The sequence below is a fragment of the Pongo pygmaeus genome, chromosome 3, assembly GCF_028885625.2.
Source record: "Pongo pygmaeus isolate AG05252 chromosome 3, NHGRI_mPonPyg2-v2.0_pri, whole genome shotgun sequence".
NCBI lineage: Eukaryota > Metazoa > Chordata > Mammalia > Primates > Hominidae > Pongo > Pongo pygmaeus.
Window position 1 is genome coordinate 14,836,132 of NC_072376.2, and position 26,425 is coordinate 14,862,556.

Here is a 26,425-nt window from a genome sequence, read left to right on the forward strand (position 1 = left end):
GATCCCATTTGTCAATTTTGGCTTTTGTTGCAATTGCTTTTGGTGTTTTAGTCATGAAGTCTTTGCCCATGCCTATGTCCTGAATGGTATTGCCTAGATATTCGTCTAGGGTTTTTATGGTTTTAGGTTTTACATTTAAGTCTTTAATTTTTGTATAAGGTGTAAGGAAGGAGTCCAGTTTTTGTTTTCTGTATATGGCTAGCCAGTTTTCCCAGCACCATTAATTAAATAGGTAATCCTTTCCCCATTGCTTGTTTTTGTCAGGTTTGTTGAAGATCAGGTGGTTGTAGATGTGTAGTATTATTTCTGAGGTCCCTGTTCTGTTTTTTTTTTGTTTTGTTTTGTTTTGTTTTGTTTTTGAGATGAGATCTCACTCTGTCGCCCAGGCTGTAGTGCAGTGGCACGATCTCAGCTTGCTGCAACCTCCGCCTCCCTGGTTCAAGCAATTCTCCTGCCTCAGCCTCCTGAGTAGCTGGGATTACAGGCACGTACCACCACGCCTGGCTAATTTTTGTATTTTTAGTAGAGGTGGGGTTTCACCATGTTGGTCAGGCTTGTCTCGAACTCATCACCTCATGATCTGCCTGCCTCAGCCTCCCAAAGTGCTGGGATTACAGGCGTGAGCCACCGTGCCCGGCCAAGGTCTCTGTTCTCTTTCATTGGTCTATATATCTGTTTTGGTACTGGTACCATGCTGTTTTGGTTACTGTAGCCTTGTAGTATACTTTGTAGTCAGGTAACGTGATGCCTCCAGCTTTGTTCTTTTTGCTTAGGATTGTCTTGGCTATACGGGCTCTTTTTTGGTTCCATATGAAATTTAAAGTAGTTTTTTTCTAATTCTATGAAGAAAGTCAATGGTAGCTTGATGGGAATAGCATTGAATCTATAAATTACTTTGGGCAGTATGGCCATTTTCACAATATTTATTCTTCCTATCTGTGAGCATGGAATTTTTTTCTATTTGTTTGTGTCCTTTCTTATTTCCTTGAGCAGTGGTTTGTAGTTCTCCTTGAAGAGGTCCTTTATGTCTCTTGTAAGTTGTATTCCTAGGTATTTTATTCTCTTTGTAGCAATTTTGAATGGGAGTTCACTCATGATTTGGCTCTCTGCTTATCTATTATTGGTGTATAGGAATGCTTGTGATTTTTGCAGACTGATTTTATATCCTGAGACTTTGCTGAAGTTGCTTATCAGCTTAAGGAGGTTTTGGGCTGAGACGATGGGGTTTTCTAAATATGCAGTCATGTCATCTGCACACAGAGACAATTTGACTTTCCTCTTCCTATATGAGTACCCTTTATTTATTTCTTTTGTCTGATTGCCCTGGCCAGAACTTCCAATACTATGTTGAATAGGAGTGGTGAGAGAGGACATCCTTGTCTTGTGCCACTTTTCGATGGGAATGCTTCCAGCTTTTGCCCATTTAGTATGATATGGGCTATGGGTTTGTCAGAAATAGCTCTTATTATTTTGAGATATGTTCCATTGATACCTAGTTTATTGAGAGTTTTTAGCATGAAGGGATGTTGAATTTTATTGAAGGACTTTTCTGCATCTATTGAGATAATCATGTGATTTTTGTCGTTGGTTCTGGTTATGTGATGGATTATGTTTATTGATTTGTGTATGTTGAACCAGCCTTGCATCCCAGAGATGAAGCCAACTTGATCGTGGTGGATAAGCTTTTTGATGTGCGCTGGATTCAGTCTGCCAGTATTTTAGTGAGGATTTTTGCATCGACGTTCATCAGGAATATTGGACTGAAATTTTCTTCTTTTACTATGTCTCTGCCAGGTTTCGGTATCAGGATGATACTGGCCTCATAAAATGACTTGTGGAGGAGCCCCTCTTTTTCTGTTGTTTGGAATAGTGTCAGAAGGAATGGTACCAGCTCCTCTTTGTGCCCCTGGTAGACTGTGTGTTAGACGAGATATGTATGAGCTACCTGGCATATAATAGATGCTTCCTAAATGAGATTCTAAAAAATAATTATGCTCCAAAAATATTTTTAAAATCAAATAATTTATGTTTTATTTTCTGTGTTTTATCTCACAGACATGTAGACTGCCAAAGTGTATGGGATGCATTCAAGGGTGCATTTATTTCAAAACATCCTTGCAACATTACTGAAGAAGACTATCAGCCACTAATGAAGTTGGGAACTCAGACCGTACCTTGCAACAAGGTAACTGGGGGCATGCCGTTGATTTTAAAACTGGGGATAAAAGCCAATGGTAACAATTCATAGGTCCAAATTTTGATTAGAATGAAGGAAGAGGAAAAATCCAGACATTATAGTGTGAGTGTGGTTGGTAGGAATGGAATTTGCAGGCCATTGAGGGGCCATGATATAATTAAGATTTAGGACATCTGGAGAAGGGAGATAAGAGAGAGAAATGGGGATACAGAGATAGGAAAGGTGCTTTGGCCAAAAACTAGGCAGAAAAAACCTAACACCAAACCCAACTCAAACAAACAAATTAACACGACCTATATAATAACAAAACTTTCCCCTGACCTGCGATAATAATAGTAGTGGTAGTAACAATAGCAATGCCAAGTTACACTTGCAGACTGCTTCTTCTTTTTCTTGCTTACAAAAGACTCTCCTAATCCTTACTTTCTTAGGCCTTCATAGCCATTCTCTGGAATGGGCAGGTCAGGTGTCAGCATCCTAATTTCACCAGTGAGAAAACTGAGGCTTGGTGTGTTTAGGTGACCAGTGTTGCCCAAGTTTGACAGGCTTCAAAGTGACCAGTTTAAATGTAAATGGTATGAGACTTGGAGCCACAGAGGCCTGGATTCTAATACATTGGTTATATTGGAAAAGGTCTATCAGAGTGCACCTTTTCTACAGTCAATGTTTAAGGCAAAATTCCACGTGCCTAAAATTTTCTTTGTGAAGCCCTTAAATCCATCCAGAAATTACAGCCTCTCATTCTATTGTTAGTGAGCTGGAGTCATTGTGAAACTTCTCCATTCACTAGGCGTGATGACCTATGCAGAGAAGGTGTTTGGCAAATAATAACCCAGGCTGACAGTTGTCAAATAAGTGACTATGCGATGAATAGTATGCTAAGCAATTTACTTGCATTTATCTCAGTTAATTTCCCTAGCACCCCACTAGTTTATTTCAGTCATTATCATTACCATTTTACAGGTGTAGAAAGTGGGGCTTAGTGATGTTTTGGTTGCTCAAGGTGAAACACCTGATAAGTGATGATGATGCTGGGCTTCAATAAGGACTGGGATTTTAGGGCCCATGCTTTAAACCAGTATCCTTCACTGACTTCCATTAAGAATGAATAGGGGGAGGAACCAAGATGGCTGAATAGGAACAGCTCCAGTCTGCAGCTCCCAGTGAGACCAACGCAGAAGGTGGGTGATTTCTGCATTTCCATCTGAGATCAGGAGGTTTCCTCGTGTGTCTACACCACCAGGGCCCTGGGTTTCAAGCACAAAACTGAGCCGCTGTTTGGGGAGACACCCAGCTAGGTGCAGGAGTTTTTTTTGTACCCCAGTGGCACCTGAAACCCCAGTGAGATGGAACTGTTCACTCCCCTGGAAAGGGGGCTGAAGCCAGGGAGCCAAGTGGTCTCGCTCAGCGGGTCTCACTCCCACGGAGCCCAGCAAGCTAAGAACCACTGGCTTGAAATTCTTGCTGCCAGCACAGCAGTCTGAAGTTGACCTGGGATGATGGAGCTGGGTCGGGGGAGGGTCGTCCGCCATTACTGAGGCTTTAATAGGCGGTTTTCCCCTGACAGTGCTAAGGAGGCTGGGAAGTCTGGACTGAGTGTGGCAACGTGGTTGTGGCCAGACTGTTTCCCTAGATTCCTCCTCACCGGGCAGGGCATCTCTAAAGGAAAGGTAACAACTCCATTCAGGGGCTTACAGACAAAACCTCCATCTCCCTGGGACAGAGCACCTGGCAGAAGGGGCGGCTGTGGGTGCAGCTTCAGTGGATTTAATCGTTCCTGCCTGCTGGCTCTGAAGACAGCAGCTGATCCTGACAAGAGGGATTCTCCCAGCACACCACACCAACTCTGCTAAAGGACAGATTGCCTCCTCAAGTGAGTCCCTGACCCCTGTGTCTCCTGACTGGGAGAGACCACCCAACAGGGGTCAACAGACACCTCATAGAGGAGAGCTGTAGCTGGCATCAGGCCAGTGCCCCTCTGGAATGAAGCTTCCAGAGGAAGGAGCAGGCTGTCATCTTTGCTGTTCTGTAGCCTCCACTGGTGATACCTTCAGGTGTGGGAGGAACCCAGGTGAATAGGGTCTGGAGCGGACCCTCTGCACACTGCAGCAGGCCTATGGAAGAAAGGGCCTGACTGCTAAAAGAAAAAACAGAAAGCAAAAACATCAATGAAAAAGACCCCACAAAAACCCATCCAAAGGTCAGTAGCCTCAAAGATCAAAGGTAGATAAATGCATGAAGATGAGAAAGAATCAGCACAAAAATGCTGAAAACTCAAAAAGCCAGTGTGCCTCTTCTCCTCCAGATGATCTTAACACATCTCCAACAAGGGCATAGAACTGGGCTGAGGCCCCTAAAAAGAAATGAGTTCATGTCCTTTGCAGGCACATGGATGAAGCTGGAAACCATCATTCTCAGCAAACTATCACAAGATCAGAAAACCAAACACCACATATTCTCACTCATAAGTGGGAGTTGAACAATGAGAACACATGGACACAGGGAGGGGAACATCACACAATGGGGCCTGTCGGGGGTGGGTGCTAGGGGAGGATAACATTAGGAGAAATACCTAACGTAGGTGACAGGTTGATGGGTGCAGCAAACCACCATGGCATGTGTATACCTATGTAACAAAACTGCACATTCTGCACATGTAACCCAGAACTTAAAGTATAAAAAAACTAAAGATACTGGCTACATTTACCCAATGTTAAAAAAAAAAAAAGAACTGGGCAGAGGTGGATGAATTGACAGAAGTAGGCATCAGAAAATGCATAATAATGAAATTCACTGAGCTGAAGGAGTATGTTCTAACCCACTGCAAAGAAGCTAAGAACCATGATAAAACATAGGAACTGTTAACCAGAATAACTGGTTTAGAGAGGAACATAAATTACCTGATGGAGCTGAAAAACACAACATGAGAACTTCACGATGTAAACACAAGTATCAATAACCAAATAGACCAAACAGAAGAAAGGATATCAGAGCTTGAAGACTATCTTGCTGAAATAAGACAGGCAGACAAGATTAGAGAAAAAAGAATGAAAAGGAACAAACAAAACCTCTGAGAACTGTGAGATTATTTAAAAAGAACTTATGACTGATTGGGGTACCTGAAAGAGACAGGAAGAATGAAACCACGTTGGAAAACACACTTCATGATATCATCCAGGAGAACTTCTTCAACCTAGCAAGACGGGCCAACATTCAAATTCAGGAAATCCAGAGAACCCCAGTAAGATACTCCATGAGAAGGTCAACCCCAAGACACATAATCATCAGATTCTCCAGGTCACCTATAAAGGGAAGCCAATTAGACTAACAGCAGACCTCTCAGCAGAAACCTACAAGCCAGAAGAGATTGGGGGCCAATATTCAACATTCTAAAAGAAAAGAATTTCCAACCTTGAATTTCATATCTAGCCAAACTAAGTTCATAAATGGAGAAATAAAATCTTTTTCAGATGAGCAAATGCTAAGGGAATTCATCACCACCAGGCCTGCCTTGCAAGAGCTCCTGAAGGAAGCACTAAATATGGAAAGGAAAAACCATTATCAGCCACTACAGGAACACACTGAAGTACATAGACCAATGACACTATGAAGCAACTACATAAACAAATCTTCACAGTAACCAGCTAGCATCATGATAACTGGATCAAATTCACACATAACAAATTAACCTTAAGTGTAAATGGGCTAAATGTCCCAACTAAAAGACATGGAATGGCAAGCTGGATAGTCAAGATCAATTGGTGTGCTGTATACAAGAGACCCATCTCACATGCAAAGACACACATAGGCTCAAAATAAAGGGATGGAGGAATATTTACCAAGCAAATGGGAAACAGAAAAGAGCAGGGGTTGCAATCCTAGTTTATGACAAAACAGACTTTAAACCAACAAAGATCAAAAAGAAAAAGAAGGGTATTACATAAGGATAAAGGGGTAAATTCAACAAGAAGAGCAAACTATCTTAAATATATACATACCCAATACAGGAACACCGAGATTCATAAAACAAGTTCTTAGAGACCTTCAAAGAGATTTAGATACCACACAATAACAGTGGGAGAATTTAACATCCCACTGTCAATATTAGACAGATCATCAAGACAGAAAATTAGCAAAGATATTCACGACCGGAACTCAGCTCAGGATCAAGTGGACCTGATAGATATCTACCGAACTCTTCATGCCAAAGCAACAGAATATACATTATTATTGGTGCCACATGGCATCTACTCTAAAATTGATCACACAATTGGAAATAAATTACTCCTCAGCAAATGCAGAAGAACTAAAATCATAACAAACAATCTCACAGACCACAGCACAATCAAATTAGAACTCAAGATTAAGAAACTCACTGAAAACCATGCAATTACATGGAAATTGAACAACCTGCTCCTGAATGACTCCTGGGTAAATAATAAAATTAAGCCAGAAATTAAGAAGTTTTTTGAAACTAATAGGAAAAAAGAGACAGTGTGTCAGAATCTCTGGGATGCAACTAAAGCAGTGTTAAGAGGGAAATTTATAGCACTAAATGCCCACATCAAAAAGCTAGGAAGATATCAAATTGACATCCTAACATCACAACTAAAAGAACTAGAGAACCAAGAGAAAACAAATCCCAAAGCTAGCAGAAGACAAGAAATAACCAAGCTCAGAGCAGAACTTAAGGAGATAGAGACAAAAAAATCCCTTCAAAAAAATAAATGAATGCAGGAGGTGGTTTTTTGAAAAAAAATTAATAGAATAGATGGATCGCTAGCTAGACTAATAAAAAAGAAAATAGAGAAGAATCAGATAGATACAATAAGATGATAAAGGGGATATCACCACTGATCCCACAGAAATACAAACAACCATCAGAGAATACTATAAATACCTCCATGCAAATAAACTAGAACATCTAGAAGAAACGAATAAATTTCTGGATACATACACCCTCCCAAGACTGAACCAGGAAGAAGCTGAGTCGCTGAACAGACCAATAACAAGTTCTATAAATTGAGGCAGTAATAAATACCAACCAAAAAAAAAAAAAAAAAAGCCCAGGACCAGACAGATTTATAACTGAATTTTACCAGATTTACAAGGAGGAGCTGATACCCTTTCTTCTGAAACTATTCCAAAAAATTGAAAAGGAAGGACTCCTCCCTAACTCATTTTATGAGACTAGCATCATCCTGATACCAAAACCTGGCAGAGATTTAAAAAAAAAAAAAAAGAAAGAAAGAAAACTTCAGGCCAATATCCTGAAGAACATCGATGCAAAAATTCTCAACAAAATACTGGCAAACTGAATCCAGCAGCACATCAAAAAGCTTATCCACCATGATCAAGTTGGCTTCATCCTCAGGATGCAAGGCAGGTTCAACATACATGAATCATTAAATGTAATTCATTACATAAAGAGAACTAAAGACAAAAACCACATGATTATCTTAATAGATGCGGAAAAGGCCTTCGATAAAATTCACCATCGCTTCACGTTAAAAACTCTCAATAAGCTAGGTATCAAAGGAACATACCTCAAAATAATAAGAACCATTTATGACAAACCCACAAGCAATATCATACTGAGTGGGCAAAAGCTGGAAGCATTCCCCTTGAAAACCAGCACAAGACAAGGATGTCCTCTCTCACCACTCCTATTCAACATAGTGTTGGATGTTCTGACCAGGGCAATCAGGCAAGAGAAAGAAAGAAATTCTATTCAAATGGAAGAAAGGAAATAAAATTGTCTTTGTTTGCAGATGACATGATCCTATAACTAGAAAACCTCATCGTCTCAGCCCCAAAGCTTCTTAAGCTGATAAGCAACTTCAGCAAAGTCTCAGGATACAAAATCAATGTGCAAAAATCACAAGCATTCCTATACACCAACAAGACGCAAGCAGAGAGCCAAATCATGAATGAACTCCCATTCATAAAGGGAATAAAATACCTAGGAATACAGCAAACAATGGAAGTGAAGGACCTCTTCATGGACACCTATAATCCACTGCTCAAGGAAATCAGAAAGAACACAAACAAATAGAAAAACATTCCTTCCTCATGGATAGGAAGAATCAATATCATGAAAATGGCCATACTGCCCAAAGTAATTTATAGATTCAGTGCTATTCCCATTAAACTACTATTGACATTCTGCACAGAATTAGAAGAAACTATTTTAAAATTCATATGGAACCAAAAAAGCTCATATAGCCAAGATGATCCTAAGCAAAAAGAACAAAGCTGGAGGCATCGTGCTACCAAACTCCAAACTGCACTACAAGGCTACAGACGCCAAAATAGCATCGTACTTGTACAAAAATAAACACATAGACCAATAGAACAGAGTAGAGATCTCAGAAATAAAACTACACATCTGCAGCCATCTGATCTTTGACAAACCTGACAAAAACAAGCAATGGGGAAAGAAATCCACATTTAATAACTGGTGCTTGAGAACTACCTAGCCATATGCAGACAATTGAAACTGGACCCCTTCCTTGCAACTCATACAAAAATTAAGATGAATTAGAGACTTAAATGTATAACCCAAAACTATAAAAACCTTAGAAGAAAATCTAGGCAATACCATTTGGGACATAGGCACAGGCAAAGATTTCATTATGAAATTGCCAAATGCAATTGTAACAAAAGCAAAAATTGACAAATGGGATCTAATTAAACTAAAGTGCTTCTGCACAGCAAAAGAAACTATCATGAGAGTGAACAGAAAACCTACAGAATGGGAGAAGATTTTTGCAATCTATTCCTCTGACAAAGGTCTAATATCCAGAATTTACAAAGAACTTAAACAAATTTACAAGAAAAAAATAAACAGCCCCATCAAAAAGTGGGCAAAGAACATGAACAGACACTTCTCAAAAGAGGACATCCATGTGGCCAACAAACATATGAAAAAAAGCTCAACATCACTGGTCATTAGAGAAATGCAAATCAAAACCACAATCTCATGCCAGTCAGAATGGCATTATTAAAAAGTCAAGAAACAGCAGATGCTGGTGAGATTGTGGAGAGATAGAAATGCTTTTACACTGTTGGTGGGAATGTAAATTAGCTCAACCATTGTGGAAGACAGTGTGGCAATTCCTCAAAGATCTAGAACTAGAAATACCATTTGACCCAGCAATCCCATTACTGGGTATAATAGAAATCATTCTATTATAAAGATATGTGCATGCATATGTTCATTGCAATGCCATTCACAATAGCAAAGACATGGAATCAACCCAAATGCCCATCAGCGATAGGCTGGATAAAGAAAATGTGGTACGTATACACCATCAAATATTATGCAGCCATAAAAAGGAACAAGATCATGTCCTTTGTAGGGACATAGATGGAGCCAGAAACCATATCTTCAGCAAACTCACACAGGAACATGCAAACACCGCATGTTCTCACTTATAAGTGGGAGCTGAACAATGAGAACACATGGACACCAGGAGGGGAAAAACACACACTGTAGCTTGTTGGGGTTGGGGTGAGGGGAGGGAGAACATTAGGACAAATAGCTAATCCATACTGGGCTTAATACCTAGGTGATGGGTTAGTAGGTGTAGCAAACCCATGGCACATATTTACCTATGTAACAAACCTGCATGTCCTGCATGTATACCCTGGAACTTAAAATAAAAATAAAAATAATAGATTCATAAAACAGAATATAATTCTGAACTTTGACTCCCTGTACCTTTAAGAGGGACCCTTAAATTAAAAAATCTATTGTATTTTTTTTTTTGGTAGGGGTAGGGAATATTTAGGGAATTTGGAAGAGGTTATATAGTTCTTTAAGAATCAAATAGCACATCTTCCTGAAAATAGCACGTAGACAAAGTTTTTTTGGAGACAACCTTAGGAATATTGTAACTCTCTCATGCCACCTCCATATGTGATCCCATGTTGATTATAAGATTTTGATTAGTGGCTTTCAGACTTTTTTGACTGTGACCTAGAATAAAAGATTTATTTACATTGTGACCTAGAACACACACACACACACACACACACACACACACACACACACTCTCTCTCTCTCTCCCCCACTCTCCTGCACACAGAAATCATTGATGCTTACAATTCTTACTCTTACTATGGGTGATTTACTTTGATATGCTCTGCTTTTTTTTCATTTACAAAACCGTGGATTAATTTTTTTTGACACGCTAAATTGATCTCAGTAATAGATTGTATTTATTCTTTCTTAGATTCTTCTTTGGAGCAGAATAAAAGATCTGGCCCATCAGTTCACACAGGTCCAGCGGGACATGTTCACCCTGGAGGACACGCTGCTAGGCTACCTTGCTGATGACCTCACATGGTGTGGTGAATTCAACACTTCCGGTGAGGCTCTGGGCCCTGTGGGATTGCCCAGGGATGTGGAGGGTGAACAGAGTGAGTTCTGCTGGGGGCCCTGAATGATTAGTGTGGAGGACAGAGCCACAGGCACCCATCCTGATGCCATCTATACTTATATTAGTCCATTTGTGTTACTATAAAGGAATACCTGAGGCTGGGTAATTTATAAAGAAAAGAGGTTTATTTGACTCACAGTTATGCAGGCTGTACAAGAAGTAGGGCACCAGCATCCGCTTCGGGTGAAGGCCTGAGGCTGTTTCCACTCATGGAGAAGGAGAAGGGGAGCTGGCATGTACAGAGATCACATGGTGAGGGAGGAAAGCAAGGAGAGATCAGGGGAGGTGCCAGGCTGTTTGTAATGACCAGCTCTCCTGGGAACTAATAGAGTAAGAACTCATTACTACAAGGACAGCACCATGCCATTCATGCAGGATCATCCCTATGACCCAAACACCTCCTACTAGTCCCGAGCTCCAACACTGGGGATCAAATTTCAACATAAGGTTTGGAGAGTTAAATATCCAAACTATAGCACTACCCTTAATGACAACTCAGGCTGATATAAAGTAGCATTCCCTGTTTTCTTGAAAAATTGACTTCAGAGTTGGGGATTGCCCATGCTCCCTAATTCCCTTCTTTTGAGTGCTCACATAGCCTGCTTCTGAATTCTTGGTATTTTGCTCTCTGTAAGGTCATCATTCAGGTCCAAAGAAGTCTAGAACAGGATGAGGTCTCAGTGGGACCTAGACCAAGGTTCTTGCTCTTCAGAATCATCACAGTAGCCATGGACTGGACTCTTCCATCTCAGGCACTGGCTTTGCCATCATTTTTCAGATGTAGCCTTATCCTGCCCAGAAAGACTCAACACCTCACTAGGGGAAGGGATTTCCTACAACCAAAACCCTACTGCAGTTTTCACTTCTTTTTTTTTTCTTTTTGTTTATATGGTGGATATTTTTACTTTATATAGTTTTATTCTTATTTTTACTACTTTTCATTGTTTGTTTTAAAAAGCTTATCTTATTATAGCTTCTTTGTCCCAGGTTTGCATTATTTTCAATTACAAAAATAAAGCATGATTATTTGAAAAAAAAATACTTGCACATTACAGAAATGCATAAAAGCAAAAAGCAAATGTCACTCTGAATTTTCCCTTCACCTCCTGCCTCCACATCACTTCTCAAAGGGTAACTATTATCAGCAATTTGATATAGATCTTTCCAGACTTTTCCTATGCTAATGTAAACATATATATTTAAAATATACACGTGCTGTTGTGCAACTTGCTTTATTCACTTAAAATTGGTAAGTATAAAGATAGCTATCCTCTTTTAAAAGGCTTTATCATTAAGAATCCTATTAATGGATATTAAGTTGCTGTCTCACATATCTCTGTTTCTTCAGGATTGATCTCTGATGTCTTATTTAATTCATTTGGTGAGGTCATATATTCCTGGATGGTCTTGATACTTGCAGATATTTTTCTGTGTCTAGGCATTGTATTTATTGTAGTCTTTACAACCTGGGCCTGTTTGTGCTTGTCCTTAGAAAGGCTTTCCAGATATTCTGAAGGACTCGGATGTTGTGATCTACGTTGTATCTGCTGTAGGGGGCCCTGCAAGCCTAGTAATGCTGTGGGTCTTGTACACACTCATGGAGGCACCACCTTGATGGTCTTGGACAAGATCTGGAAGAATTCTCTGGATTACCAAGCAGAGATTCTTTTTCTATTCCCTTTACTTTCTCCCAGAGTCTCTCTCTTTCTATTCTGACCCACGTAAAGCTGGTGACACACTCCACCGCAACTAGGACTTTGCTGGGTAAGACTTGAAGCCAGTACAGCACTTGCCCAGGGCCTGCAGTAACCACTTCCTAGCTGCCATCTATATTTGCTCAAGGCTTTGGGGCTCTACAATCAGTAGGTGAGAAAGCCAGCCAGACCCGTGTTCTTCTCTTCAGGTTGGCAAGTTTCCCAAGGCCCTGGGTTGGTCCAGAGGTGCCATCCAGAAGCCAGGGACGAGAGTAAAAAACCTTAGAAGTCTACCTAGTATTGCATTGTACTATGACTAAGCTGGCATTCAAACCACAAGACACAGTCCTTCCTGTGCTGTCTTCTCCTTTTCTAAGGCAGAGGAGCCTCACCTCATGGCCACCACCACCACAGGCCCACAGGGAGTACTGCCAGTGTACTGCTAATATTCCAAGGCCCAAAGACTCTTCAGTCAGCTTGTGGTTAATGCTGCCTGGCCTGGGACTCACCCTTCAAGGCAGTGGGCACATCTCTGGCCCAGGGCAGGCCCAGAAATGCTATCCAAGAGCCACATCCTGGAATCAGGGACCCCAAGCCCAGTTGGTGCTCTACCTCTCTGTGGCTATACCTGAAGCCAGCAAGTCACAGAGTCTCACCCAAGGCCCATGACATACTAATTGGGTATCACTTCTGGTTTTTCAGGGCCCAAGGGCTCTTCAGTTAGTAGGTGATGAATCCCGCCAGGACTGGGTGCTTCCCTTCAAGGCAGCAGGTTCTCTTCTGGCCTAGGGTGTGCCTAGAAATGTCATCTGGGAGCCAGGGCTTGGAAAGGGGGCCTCATAATTCTGCCGTATACTTCTGTGGCTGGAGCTGGTATCCAAGGATGCAAGACAAAGTCCTCCCCACATGTCCATCTCCTCTTCTCAAGTAGATGGAAGGGGCATCTTTTGGATACATGAGCTGTGCAGCCTGGGGTTAGGGGAGAGGTGATGCCAGCACTCCCTTGGCTACCCTGGCTGGTGTCTCAGTAGGTCACATGTGCCCCTAGACCACTGGCTTTTTGGCCCAGTTCAGCATTATGACTAGCCTAGGAGTTGCAGTCCCCTAGGCTGCCTTTTAAGTTTATTTAGAGCCCCAGGGCACTTTAGTCTGCAGTAGTAAGGCTTGTGAAAACTCAAGTTTCTAATGCTGGGATTGACAATTCCCTTCTGGCTAGGGCTGATTTAAATGTTCCCTCTGGGGACAGGCATCAGTTGAGTTTGGTCTGGTATTGCTTTCTGCTATAACAGGGCAGCCCTGAGTTCAATGCCTCGGAATTGCTATGCTTTCCCTCTCCCTAGCACACAGAATCACTCCACACCAAGCAGCCACTTCTTGGGGGTGGGAGATGGGTGGCATTGGTGATTTAAGACTGTTCTTTATACCTCTTCAGTGCCTCTTTCAGTGATATGAAGTTAAAACCAGGTACTATATGTGCCCCCCTGATTCTTGGTTCTTATGAAGGTGTTTTCTTGTGTAGATAGTTGTTAAATTGGTGTCTTGTGCAGGGGATGTTTGGTGGAGCCTTCTATTTATTACTCCATCTTGTTCTACTCTCAAGTCTGAGTTCCTTATATATTTTGGTTATTAACCCCTTATCAGATGTATGGTTTGCAAATATTTTCTCTCAATCCATAATCCCGTTTGACTCTCTATGCTGTTAATTATTTCCTTTGCTGTACAAAAGCAATTTAGTTTGATGTAATCCCTTTTGCTTGTGTTGCCTGCACTTTAGGGATTAAAACCAAAAATATCATTGCCCAGTCCAATTTTCTGTAGTTTGTCCCCTATGGTTTTGCTGTAGTTTAGACATTTGAGCCTTTAAACTTCATGTTGAAATTTGATCCCCAATGTCGGAGGTGAGACCTAATGGGAAGTGTTTGGGTCATGGGGGCAAATCCCTCACAGATGGCTTGGTGCTGTCCTTGCGGTAATCCGTGATTTCTCACTTTCTTAGTTCCCATGACAGTTGGTTGTTGAAAAGAGCTTGGCGCCTCCCCACTCTTTTGCTTCCTGTTTCACCACGTGATCTCTGCACATACTGGTTCCCCTTTACCTTCTGCCATGAGTAGAAGCAACCTGAACCCCTAAGCAGATGCCCAGCCTTGAACCTTCCAGCTAGCAGAATGATGAGCCAAATAAACCAATTTTTTTTTTTTAATTACCCAGCCTTGGGTATTCCTTTATAGTAACATACCAAGAGTCTAGGATAGTTTTTTCCTAGTAGTTTTACAGTTTCTGGTCTTACATTTAATTGTTTAATTTACTTAAATCAATTTTAAACTTAAGATTTATGTCAATTTTTTTGGCTGGCTTTTGTGTATGATATGAGATAAAGGTCCAATTTTATTGTTCTTTGTGTTGATATTCAGTTTTTACAACACCATTTATTGAAGAAACTTTCCTTTTCTCATTGTATATTCTTGCCACTTTTGTAAAATAAATCAATTGACTATTGATGCATGAGTTTATTTTTGGGCTCTCTATTCTATTCTATTGATCACTATGTCTGTCTTTTTGGCCAGCACCATGGTGTTTTAATTACTATACCTACAGTTTGAAATCAGGTAGTGTAATGCCTTCAGCTTTGTTCCCTTTGCTTGTGATTACCTTGGCTATTTGGATTTTTTTGTGGGTTCACATGTATTTTATAATTGTTTTTTCTATTTCTGTGAAAAGTGATATTGGAATTTCGACACAGACTGCATTGAATCTGTAGATGTCTTTGGGTAGTATGGACATTTTAACAGTATTTATTCTTCCAATCTATGAGCATGGAATATTTTTTCATTTACTTGTGTCTTTTTCAATTTCTTTCATCAATATTTTATAGTTTTTGGTGTACAGATCTTTTACTTTCTTGGTTAAGTTTATTCCTAAGTACTTGTGGTTTTTTTGTAGCTATTGAAATGGGATTATTCTCTTTATTTCTTTTTCGGATAGTTTGTTGCTAATGTACAGAAATGCTGTTGATTTTTGTGTGTTGATTTAGCATGCTTCAACCTTACTATATTTGTCAGTTCTAACAGTTTTTTGCTGGAGTCTTTAGTGGGGTTTTTAAATATATAAAATTATGGTATCAATAAACAGTGGCAATTTCACTTTTGTTTTTAGTTGGATGCCTTTTATTTCTTTCTCTCACCTAATTGCTCAACAAGAACTTCCATTACTATGTTGAATAGTAGTGACAAGAATGGGCATCCTTGTTCTAGATATTAGACGAAAGGCTTTTAATTTTTTACCATTGAGTATAAGGTAGCTGTGGTCTTCTCATAATGACCTTTATTTTATTGAGTTACATTCCTTGTATACCTAATTTGGCGAGAGTTTTTATTATAAAACGATGTCGAATTTTTCAAATGCTTCTTCTGAATCTAATGAGGTGATCACATGGTTTTTGTTCTCTATTCTGTGAATGCGATATATTACATTTATTAAAGTTTGTGTATGTGGAACCATCCTTGTATCCCAGGGATAAATCTCATTTGATCATGGTGGATGATCCTTTCAGCATATTGTTGAATTCAGTTTGCTAGTATTTTGTTGAGTATCTTTGCATCTATGTTCACCAAAGATTTTGGCCGTAATTTTCTTTTTTTGTAGGGTCCTTGTCTGGCCTTGGTATCAGGGTAATGCTAGCCTAATGAAAAGAGTTTGGAAATATTTTCTCCTCTTCAATTTTTGGAAGAGTTTGAGGAGGATTGGAATTAGTTCTTTAAATGTTTGATATAATAGCATTCAGCAGTGAATCCATCAGGTCCTGGGCTTTCCTTTGATGGCTTTTAAATTACTGATTCAATCTTCTTACTCATTATTTCTATTCAGATTTTTCATTGCCTCATGATTCAGTCTTGGTAGCTTTTGTGTGTCTAGAAGCTTATCCATTTCCTCTATGCTATTTAACTTGTTGGCATATATTAATAATTGTTCATAGTGTCTCTTATGACCCTTTGTATTTCTGTGATATCCATTGTAATGTCTTCTTTTTACATTCCTGATGTTATTTATTTGAATCTTCTCATTTTTCTTAGTTAAGCTAGCTAAATATTTTCAATTTTGTGTATCTTTTCAAAAAAACCAATTCTAAATTTTGTTAATCTTTTGTATTGTTTTCCTAGTCTCTATTTTATTTATTTCTGTTCTAATCTTTATTATTTCCTTCCATAATGTTAAGTGTATTTTTTTGAGATTTTTCTCCTTTCTTGATGTAGGTATTTATTACTATAGCTTTTCTCTTAGAACTGCTTTTGCTCCATCCCACATGTTTTGGTATATGGTATTTACATTTTCATGTCTCAACATTTTTTTTTTTGATCCAGAGTCTTGCTCTGTCACCCAGGCTGGAGTGCAGTGGCGCGATCTCAGCTCACTGCAAGCTCCACCTCCCAGGTTCACGCGATTCTCCTGCCTTAGCCTCCTGAGTAGCTGGGACTACAGGTGCCTGCTGCCATGCCCGGCTAATTTTTTGTATTTTTTAGTAGAGATGGGGTTTCACCGTGTTAGCCAGGATGGTCTTGATCTCCTGACCTCATGATCCACCCACCTTGGCCTCCCAAAGTGCTGTGATTACAGGTGTGAGCCACTGTACCCGGCTGCCTCAACATATTTTTTAATTTTCCTTTTAATTTTTTTATTGACCCATTGGGTTTTCAAGAAAATGCTGTTTAACTTCCATATATTTCTGTGAATTTTCCAATATTTATTTTATTGATTGCTAGTTTTCTACCATTGTGGTCAGAAAAGATACTTGATATGACTTTAACCTTCTTAAATTTGCTGAGGCTTGTTTTTGTGTCCTAATATGTGCTCTAACCTAGAAAATATTCTGTGTGTGCTTGAGAGGAATGTGTATTACACTGCTGTTGGATAGTGTCGATGCTGATGTATATGGTCTGTTAGGTTCATTTTGTCTAAAGTATTGTTCAAGTTCGTTGTCTCCTTATTAATTTTCTGTTTAAATAATCTGTTGTTGAAAGTGGATATTGAAGTTCGCTACTATTTTTGCTTTACATATATCTCTCCTTTCAGATCCTTAAATATATGTTGTATTGAAGTTCCCTGCTATTTTTGCCATACATTATATTTTTCCTTTCAGATCCTTAAATGTTTGTTGTTTATGTTTAGGTGTGCCAATGTTGGGTGCATGTATGTTTACAATTGTTATATCTTCTTGATGAATTGACCCCTTTATCAATATACAATGTTCTTTGTCTCTTTTTAGTTTTTGATTTAAAGTCTATTTTGTCTGATATAAGTGTAGCTACTCCTGATCTCTTTTAGTTTCCATTCACATAGAATGTTTTTCCATTCCTTTACTTTCAGTTTATATGTGTTCTTAAAAGTAAGGTGAGTTTCTTGTTGGCAGCATATAGTTGGATCTTTAAAAAAAATCTATTCATTCCATCTTTTTGTTGAAGAATTAATCCTTTTACATTCAGTGTAATTATTGATAGGTAAAGAATTGCTACTGCAATTTTATTAATTGTTTTCTGTTTTCTGCTTTTTTAGATACTTTGTTTCTTTCTTCCTCTCTTATTGTCTTCCTTCTGGTTTCATTGTTTTATAGCTGCTGGCTGGTTACTGTGATGGCTTCTCGTCACATCATTCATAGGATGTATTTCCTGGCCAGGCAATTATGATATTTGGTATCTGAAGTTCAGCAGCATTTCAGGCTGGGCTCCAAGGTTAGATAGACAGGCAAGATCAGAGGCTATGCTCCTTAGAAATGCACAATTGAGGATGACCTTCCTGAGAATGGAGCCATAGGGTTGGCTTTTGGCTAAAGTGAGCAGCTGTTTGACCTTCCAGGTCAACTGGGACTAGCTCTGATGCTTCTCCAAAATGCACTGAGGTAAAAGTTTCCCTGCCTGAGTAGGTCATTGGCAGTCATTTTGGCTGAGTGGAGCCACTGCTTGACTTCCTGGATCAATTAAATCTAGCCTTTATGTTTCTTTAGGATGGGCAAAGGTGGTCATCTACCTGCCTGGGTTGGGTCACTGGGTTGGTCTCTGAGGCAAGGCATGGAATCTAGCTATCTAGGAACTTATGCTAGATTGAACTTCCCCAAGTGGTTCTGAAGGAGACCAGCTCAGCTTATTTTGGGCCATGAAGTTGGCTGGTATTTCCCATAGGATGCCACAGCTGGGCAGAAACACAGAGATATCATCAAGATCCATGTGCTGGTCACTATGATTTCTGCCTCCTTTCTTTGTTTCTACCTAATCTGGTGCAATCTAGTTGTCCTGCTATCCTCAGCATTCCCTGTGAGATGAGACTGGAGTGAGCTTTCCTGGGAAGCATCTTGGAATGCTAGGGAAGATGGATGACTGCGTCTGGTTCTCCTTCCCCTAGTAGAAACCATGGCCTAGGAAAATTTTCTCCATCTGGCTTTGTGTTCTCCTTTTGGGGAGGAGAAGGGGTGGCATAGTCAAAGTGAGATCATTCTTCTTACCCATCCAATTTGGTTTTCATTCAGTTCTACGGACCATGTAGGTGTTTCAAGTTTGTTTCCAAGTATTGGAGCCTTTAAAAAGACATCCTGCTCTGTGGATAATTGCTAGTTGAACTTTCAGTGGGAGTAGAGTCTGAGACTTTCTATCCTGCCATCTTGCTGATGTCACTCCTCTAGGCCTTAAGTATTCAGTTCTGGAGGCTGAGAAGGCCAAGAGCAAGGCAGTGGCAAAGTCAATGTCTGGTGAAGACTTGCTCTCTGCTTGTTGCTACATCCTCACATGGCAGAAGGCAGAGGAGTAAAAAGGCCCGATTTTTATATTTTAATTTTTTAATATTTCAGCTTACTTTTTTCTCAACATTTTAACCTGATTTAGTTTTGCCATGTTTTATGTTTTTTTTTTTTTTTTACCATTTTTCATTGTTTCTTTTCTCTCTCTTTCTTTCTCTCCTTCCTTTCTTCCTAACTTCCTTCCTTCCTTCGTTTTCTTTCTTGTCTTTCTTTTCCGTCTTTTCTTTCTTTCTTGTCTCTTTCTCTCGCCCAGGCTACAGTGCAGTGGCACAGTCTCAGCTCACTGCAGCCTCAACCTCCTGTGCTCAAGCAATCCTCCTGCCTCAGCCTCTTGAGTAGCTGAGACTACCGGCATGCCCTACCATACCGAGCTAATTTTAGTATTTTTTGTAGAGACAGAGTTTACCATGTTGCCCAGGTTAGCCTTGAACTCCTGGGCTCAAGTGATCCACCTGTCTCGGCCTCCCAAAGTGGGAATACAGGTGTGAGCCACTGCATCCAGCCTATTTGTTTTACTATGAAGTTTTTAATTTATGCGATAACCTTCTAATCTCCTTTTGTTCTCTTGCCTTTTTTATATTCTTAATTTTGTTTCTGTTCCTTGTCAGATTTTCTTCTTTTTCTTTTTATTCCTAACTTTAAATTTTTATTTAATGAATGGCAGGCAGCAATGAGGAAGAATCCTATTGGGAGAGGAAAGATGACAAACTGAGAGAATTCTCTCCAGATGTCGTTGTGAAGATAAAAGAAGTTTATATTCATGAAAACGTATATACTTTAAAGCACCTTACGAAATGTATGTCCATTTCACCATCAACATTTTTACCTCTATTGGGAAGATAATTCCTTTTGACTCCACAATAATTATTTATATCTACACATGGGAATGTTTCTTTTTTATTTGTGTGGTTTTACATTATAAGACTCCTAGAATTACTATATCATGTGCTCTCTGAAGGCAAAGTTCCCATCTAATTTTTCTATTTTATCTTTCTACCCCTAACACCTAAAACTCTATAAATATGCATTAAGGCAGATATCCTTGGGAGAAATGACACAGAAACTATGTATTTATGCTCTGTGTCTATTGTACTTCACTCAGGGCTAAGACTGCCTTGATGAGGGCAAGTGTAGGAAGACTCTGAGGCCATCTGAGAGTAAGTAGTGAAGACTTAAGAAGGGGGGTCAGGAAACTCAGCAAGAGAGAGTTGTCGGGAAGCAGAAAAGCAGTTGGCAAAAGCAACCACTGAAGGACTGGTTTTACCTCTAATTTTTCCTGGACTAGAGATAATCTAGAAGGCTTGTCTCTGTCAGATGAACTTTTGCTAACATTTCCCAGAATCATGACTCAAAACTTGCCACTGTGTTCCCATCTGGGATTTGGAAGATAAGGTAAGAACTTGGAAGGAATTCAGGGGACACTTAGTTAAATTGGGTCAAAATGTGTCCATTCCCCAGCCTCCATCTTGGCAGTGACACATTGGAAAATGGTTCCACTATAATTGAACAGCCAGGGAAGAGTAGAGCTTCTTTATACTCTCTCTTTTCCACTTTATTTTCTACAAACTATGTCTTTTAGAAATAAACTATCAATCTTGCCCAGACTGGAGAAAGGACTGCAGCAACAACCCTGTTTCGGTATTCTGGAAAACGGTTTCCCACAGGGTAAGTACCAAGTAGTGAAATTCTAGAGCTTTGGAGACCACAGAACTTAAGACGTTATCCAGTCAGTGCTTGGTTTTAACACTTTTGGATTACAAATACTTTTAGGAATGAAAATATAGGATTCATTCCTGAGAAAAAGGTTCAGAAGCACATGCCAGAAAATTTACACATCCAATTTTAGAACATTCTTAGAGGATCCATGGGCTCCAGTTGCAGAATCTTTGCACGTACACACTCTGACTTTGGCTACCAGGAACCTGGGGCTTGGTTTAATCCTCTGATTCAGGTATTAGTCCATCTTAGATACCTCGGACAGTCATAACAATCTACATGTATAGACCCCTTACTGTGTGGCAGGTACAGTCCTCAGATCTTTACATGAACTAAGAACTTGCATCTTCACCAGAACCCTGTGAAGCAGGTGTTGTGAGTATTGTGACCATTTAACACATAACAACGTGAAGTTACAAGTAAATAAGGAATCTACTAAATGTACAGAATTAGTAAGAGGCATATGTGGGAGTTTATCCCAAGCCGTCTGACTCCAGATTCAAAATCTAGGCTGGGAAATACTCACCACTCCACCCTCTACCTATTTTTTTAAAAAATTGATACATAATAATTTTACATATTTATGGGGTATATAGTGATGTGGTGATACATATAAGGTATAGTGATGAGATCAGGGTAATTAACATGTCCGTCATCTCGAACATTTATCACTTCTTTGTGTTGGGAGCATTCAATACCCCCCTTCTGGCTAGCTGAAACTACATATTATTAACTATAGTCATCCTACAGTGTTATTGAACACCAGACTTTATTCCTCCTATCTAACTATAATTTTGTATCCTTTAACAAATCTCTACCTATCTCCTCCTCCTACTTTTCTCAGCGTCTGGTGGCCTCTGTTCTGCCTTTTACTTCTATAAGATCAACTTAATTTTAGCTTCCACATATGAGTGAGAATATGTAGTATTTAACCATCTGTTTCTGGCTTACTTCACTTAACATAATGCCCTCCAGTTCCTTCCATGTTGCTGCAAATGACAGGAATCCTTTTTTTTTTTTTTTTTTTTTTTTTTGAGATGGAGTCTTGCTCTGTCACCCAGGCTGGAGTGCAATGGCATGATCTCGGCTCACTGCAACCTCCACCTCCCAAGTTCGAGCGATTCTCCTACCTCAGCCTCCCCAGTAGCTGGGACTGCAGGTGTGGGCCACTATGCCCGGCTAATTTTTGTATTTTCAGTAGAGACGGAGTTTCACCGTGTTGGCCAGGCTGGTCTCAAACTCCTGACCTCAGGTGATCCACCAGCCTTGGCCTCCCAAGGTGCTAGGACTACAGCCATGGGCCACCATGCCCGGCTAATTTTTGTATTTTCTGTAGAGACAGGGTTTCACTGTGTTGGCCAGGCTGGTCTCAAGCTCCTGACCTCAGGTGATCTACCCACCTTGGCCTCCCAAAGTGCTGGGATTACAAGGGTGAGCCACTGCACCTGGGCCAGGAATACATTTTTTAATGCCTGAATACAATTCCATTGCGCACATATACCCCCATCTATTTCTGACTTTACTCAAAGCTACCTGTGTATATTTATTTATCTTGTAAGTTGCTTCAGTGTTAAGTGGACAAGGAAACATTTATTTTCAAGTGTATTAGGGAAAAAAAGAGAAAGGAAGGAAGAAAGAAATGAAAGAAGAAGGTGGGAGTAACAATATACTAATTATAATTTTCAAAATTAAACTTAGACATCTGAGGAGCTGGGGCAGGTGGAAGTGTATTTGTTAAGTGCATATGTCTTAGTCCATTTGTGCTGCTATCACAAACTACCTGAGACTTGGTAATTTTTTTAAAAACAGGAGTTTTATTTTCTCATTGTGCTGGATACTTGGGAAATCCAGGATTAAGGTGCCAGCAGATTCAATGTCTGGTGAGGGCTGCTCTCTGCTTCCAAAATGGTGCCTTCTTGCTGTGTCCTCACATGGCAGAGGCAGAGGGGCTAAAGGAACCTAGCTAGTTCCCTGGAGCCCTTTCATAAGGGTGTTAATCCCATTCATGAGGGCAGAGCCCTTAGGGCCTAATTATCTCCTAAAGGACTCACCACTTATTACCATCACATTGGTCTTTGGTTTCAACATAAGAAACATATACATTCAAATCATAGCAGCATATCTGTGACAAGCCTTGAAGTGCTTCCTCTGTCATTCCCATTGAGTCATCCCCATAGGTAGTGTGACAAATCCCTACATTAAAGGTAAGGAAACTAAGACTCAGAAGTTAAGTGACTCATCCAAGTTCCCTGGGCTAATAAGTTGCAGACCCAAGAGCCTAACCTAGGTCTTCTTGATTCCAAAGCCATGCTCTTCAGTTTTGTTCTTTGAATCTGCTTATTGGTTCTATCTTTTAAATGACAGGTTTGATCTTAACTCTAGGTTGGTATCTAGCTAAACCTCTGTCTTAGGGGGATTCATGTAAACCCTGGTATGATGGAAACAGGAAAACAGCCTGGAAGTTGACATAAGGAGACCATGTTTAAACTTGGGCAGATTCCTTTACTCATTCTGATCTTCTGATTCCTCATTTGTCAAATGGAAATCAAAATAGACCTGTTCTATAGGGTTACTGCAATGTTTAAATGAGATACCACCATCCTATAATGTAACCCAAAATCCACCCACTTCAAAAATAATTCATTGAGTACTTACTATGGACAGTGAACATTCATGGGCACTTTATAGTTTTTGTTTGTTTGCTTTTTCTGAGAATAGTTTCCATTTCACTACTCTATGGTATGTTTTAGGGCAGTGCTGTTGCTAAAATCTTTTAAAGTGAAGTCACATTTTATATGTACCAAGAACCTCCTTGTGTTCCCCACTCAGTCCCTGGCACTAGGAATACAGAGGTGCACGTGACTGAAGGTGTCCTGACCTTGTAAGCTACCAGCACCTTTATTTTGCCATGGACGTATGTGGATGGACTTCTTTTTTCAGACTTGTCCCTTTCTTTTTCTGATAACAGAGGCAGTGTTTTTTTTTTAATGTTTAATTTTTTGTGGGTAGGTTAAACTCATCATTATAATACAATACAGTTGGATAATGTGGAGGGAATGTAGGATGCTGTCAGAGTCAGAGAAGGGGACTTGAGCTAGTCCCAGGGGTTGGGGAGGCCTCCTGGAGGGAGCATATAGAACACTTTATTTTGTTCATTTCATTTTTTCCAAAGTCTAACAAAGATTCCTGCTGAATGTTTCTTGCATGGAGAAATAAGACTCTTTGCTCAAGCATATTTATTCATTCACTTATTCAGTCCTCCTTTCTCTCTGTGCTTTTCCAGGCCTGAGGGTCCCCTGTTTTCTCCTCAGTTTCCCCTTTTGTGGTGTTCCCATTTCCCTTATCCCTGAATCATCCATCTGCTCCCACTAAATGAAGCATAGTGTCTGCAGTGCATGACACTGAGAAAGCACTTTCATCTTCCCCCTCTAGACATTCCTCTTACTCATCTGGACTTCTGACTTCTGAACCACTGAACCACCAGCTCTATGAACTATAACACTGAACATTGTTCACTTAGAGATTTGCGCAACTGCTTCAATAACTCTGATATGAAGCATAATCCGTCCAGTGGCTTGGAATGAAAATTGTGTAGACCTGACATTCCTGTGCTAAAACCATATAGGATATCCTTCCTTAACCAGCTATTGCTAAGTATTGTTTTGAATGAAACTGCTGGAGGATGGTAATTAAGTTTGCATGGTGAATGGTGGGTATTTTTTTTTAAGTTTGCAGAAGCTGCCTGTGGTGTGGTCCATGTGATGCTCAATGGATCCCGCAGTAAAATCTTTGACAAAAACAGGTACACATTTATTTTGCATCCTGTTTGCAAGTATCCTGTTGCAAATATTACAGTGGATATTTCATCTCTAGAAAGAATATGCTTTTCATGTTTCAGGTCAGTTCTGAAGATTTGGGCCAAAAAAGGTAAAAATTTTGAATTCTGTGGAGAGAGTTGTCTCCTAAGTCAATGTGTTTGTCTGATTTCTCCTTTGCCAAAAATTGTCTACCAAGTTCTAATGGCCACTGCACTGTATCTAGCCCCTGCTCTTAACTTTTCCAGGCCTGGTGTAATTTTCTCAGCTTTCTCTCCTGTTACCCTCCACCCTACCCATTGCTCGCCATTGTTCACACTGTTCCCCCATATGACCTGCCTCCCCTGCTCCCCTGCTCCCTTCTTTCTAAATCCTCACCATCCATGAAGACCTGCCTTGACTCTCCTCTCCTCCAGGAAAATTGTGTACCCCAATTCAGTAGTAAAACTACTACTGGGAACATTGGGAACTGCGCTGGGCCCTTGGCCTTCACTGTCTTTTTGCAGACATTGTCAACAATGTACTGTAGTGGTTGAAAGCAGGTACTGGTGGTCATTACATATCATCTGTGTGACCTTAGGCAGGGCAGTCAACCTCTGTGAGCCCCTGCATATGTACCATAGAGTTGATGGTGATGGGAAGATTAACTGAGACAACAGATGAAAAATGCTGAGCTCTGTGCCTGACAACAGAGAAAGTGCTCAATGAGAATCAGCTATTATTCTCATTTGCTGATCCTTGCCACTGAATCTGGCCACACCTGTGCCTTCCTTGGCTGATCTCCTTCTATACTTACAGTTTTTACTACATTGATTACCTTTTTGGCCTTTGTTCTCTAATTTTTGTTCTTAACCAAGGGTCATGCTGAATAAGAAAATGTTATTGATTTGCAATTTGATGTGTCAACTCCAAAGGATAGGTCCTAGCCAGTGCCTTTCTGCCTGCTGGTTTTTAAGGGAAGCGTGAGTGCTTTCGTTTGGGGTTGACGTTTGGGGTTCTTTGTTTCTTCTATTTTAGCACTTTTGGGAGTGTGGAAGTCCATAATTTGCAACCAGAGAAGGTTCAGACACTAGAGGCCTGGGTGATACATGGTGGAAGAGAAGATTCCAGGTATATCTTACTACTTTGTACCCAAGGGTTATTTTATGAATCAGTCCGCAAAAGAATCCACAGTCACAAGAATGCACTGGGAACAAATTGACTTGGGAAATGAAAGTACATGAATGTACACGAATCCCAACAGCCTCTTAACTTTATTTCCACAAAGGATATTTAACTGCTTGACACTTCAGCTCTCCTGCTGACCCAGGAGCTCTTAGAGGCTGGGCCTCTACTTTACCTCTTTATCCAAGGGCCTTGTCCAGGGCCTGCTACAAAAACAAAGAGACTCCAAAAATGTGAGATCTTGTAATTTTAATACTTTCTTCTTTCTTCCCCAGAGACTTATGCCAGGATCCCACCATAAAAGAGCTGGAATCGATTATAAGCAAAAGGAATATTCAGTTTTCCTGCAAGAATATCTACAGGTAATTAATTTCTTCTTGAAGAAAAAAATAGCTGTCTTGTCACCTGTAGAATTTCCTTTTTTCCTTAGCTTCCTCTGAGCTTGGAGGGCTGTGTGAATCTTTCTTGGGCCTTGATGATGATCACAGATGGCAACCTCTGGTGATCTCTGTCCCTCCTTCCAAGCTGAGTCCAGAAAGTGTCCAAGCTAGTGGCCTTCACTTGGCTGCCTTTCCTCGTCCGTCTCTATTGGTCCCAAGTGGGACTTGCCTCTA

The 26,425-nt window shown here is 40.2% G+C and overlaps 1 protein-coding gene across 1 annotated transcript in view; it reads left to right on the top strand.

Annotated features, from left to right (window-relative positions):
- CD38 (CD38 molecule) overlaps positions 1 to 26,425 on the top strand; it is a 67,122-nt gene that overhangs the window by 34,552 nt on the left and 6,145 nt on the right. Inside the window, exons 2-7 of the mRNA XM_054485440.2 lie at positions 2,056 to 2,185; positions 10,435 to 10,570; positions 20,696 to 20,781; positions 24,561 to 24,634; positions 25,665 to 25,757; positions 26,087 to 26,173. Coding sequence (XP_054341415.1) covers positions 2,056 to 2,185; positions 10,435 to 10,570; positions 20,696 to 20,781; positions 24,561 to 24,634; positions 25,665 to 25,757; positions 26,087 to 26,173 — 606 coding nt within the window. The remainder of the gene's footprint in view (positions 1 to 2,055; positions 2,186 to 10,434; positions 10,571 to 20,695; positions 20,782 to 24,560; positions 24,635 to 25,664; positions 25,758 to 26,086; positions 26,174 to 26,425) is intronic.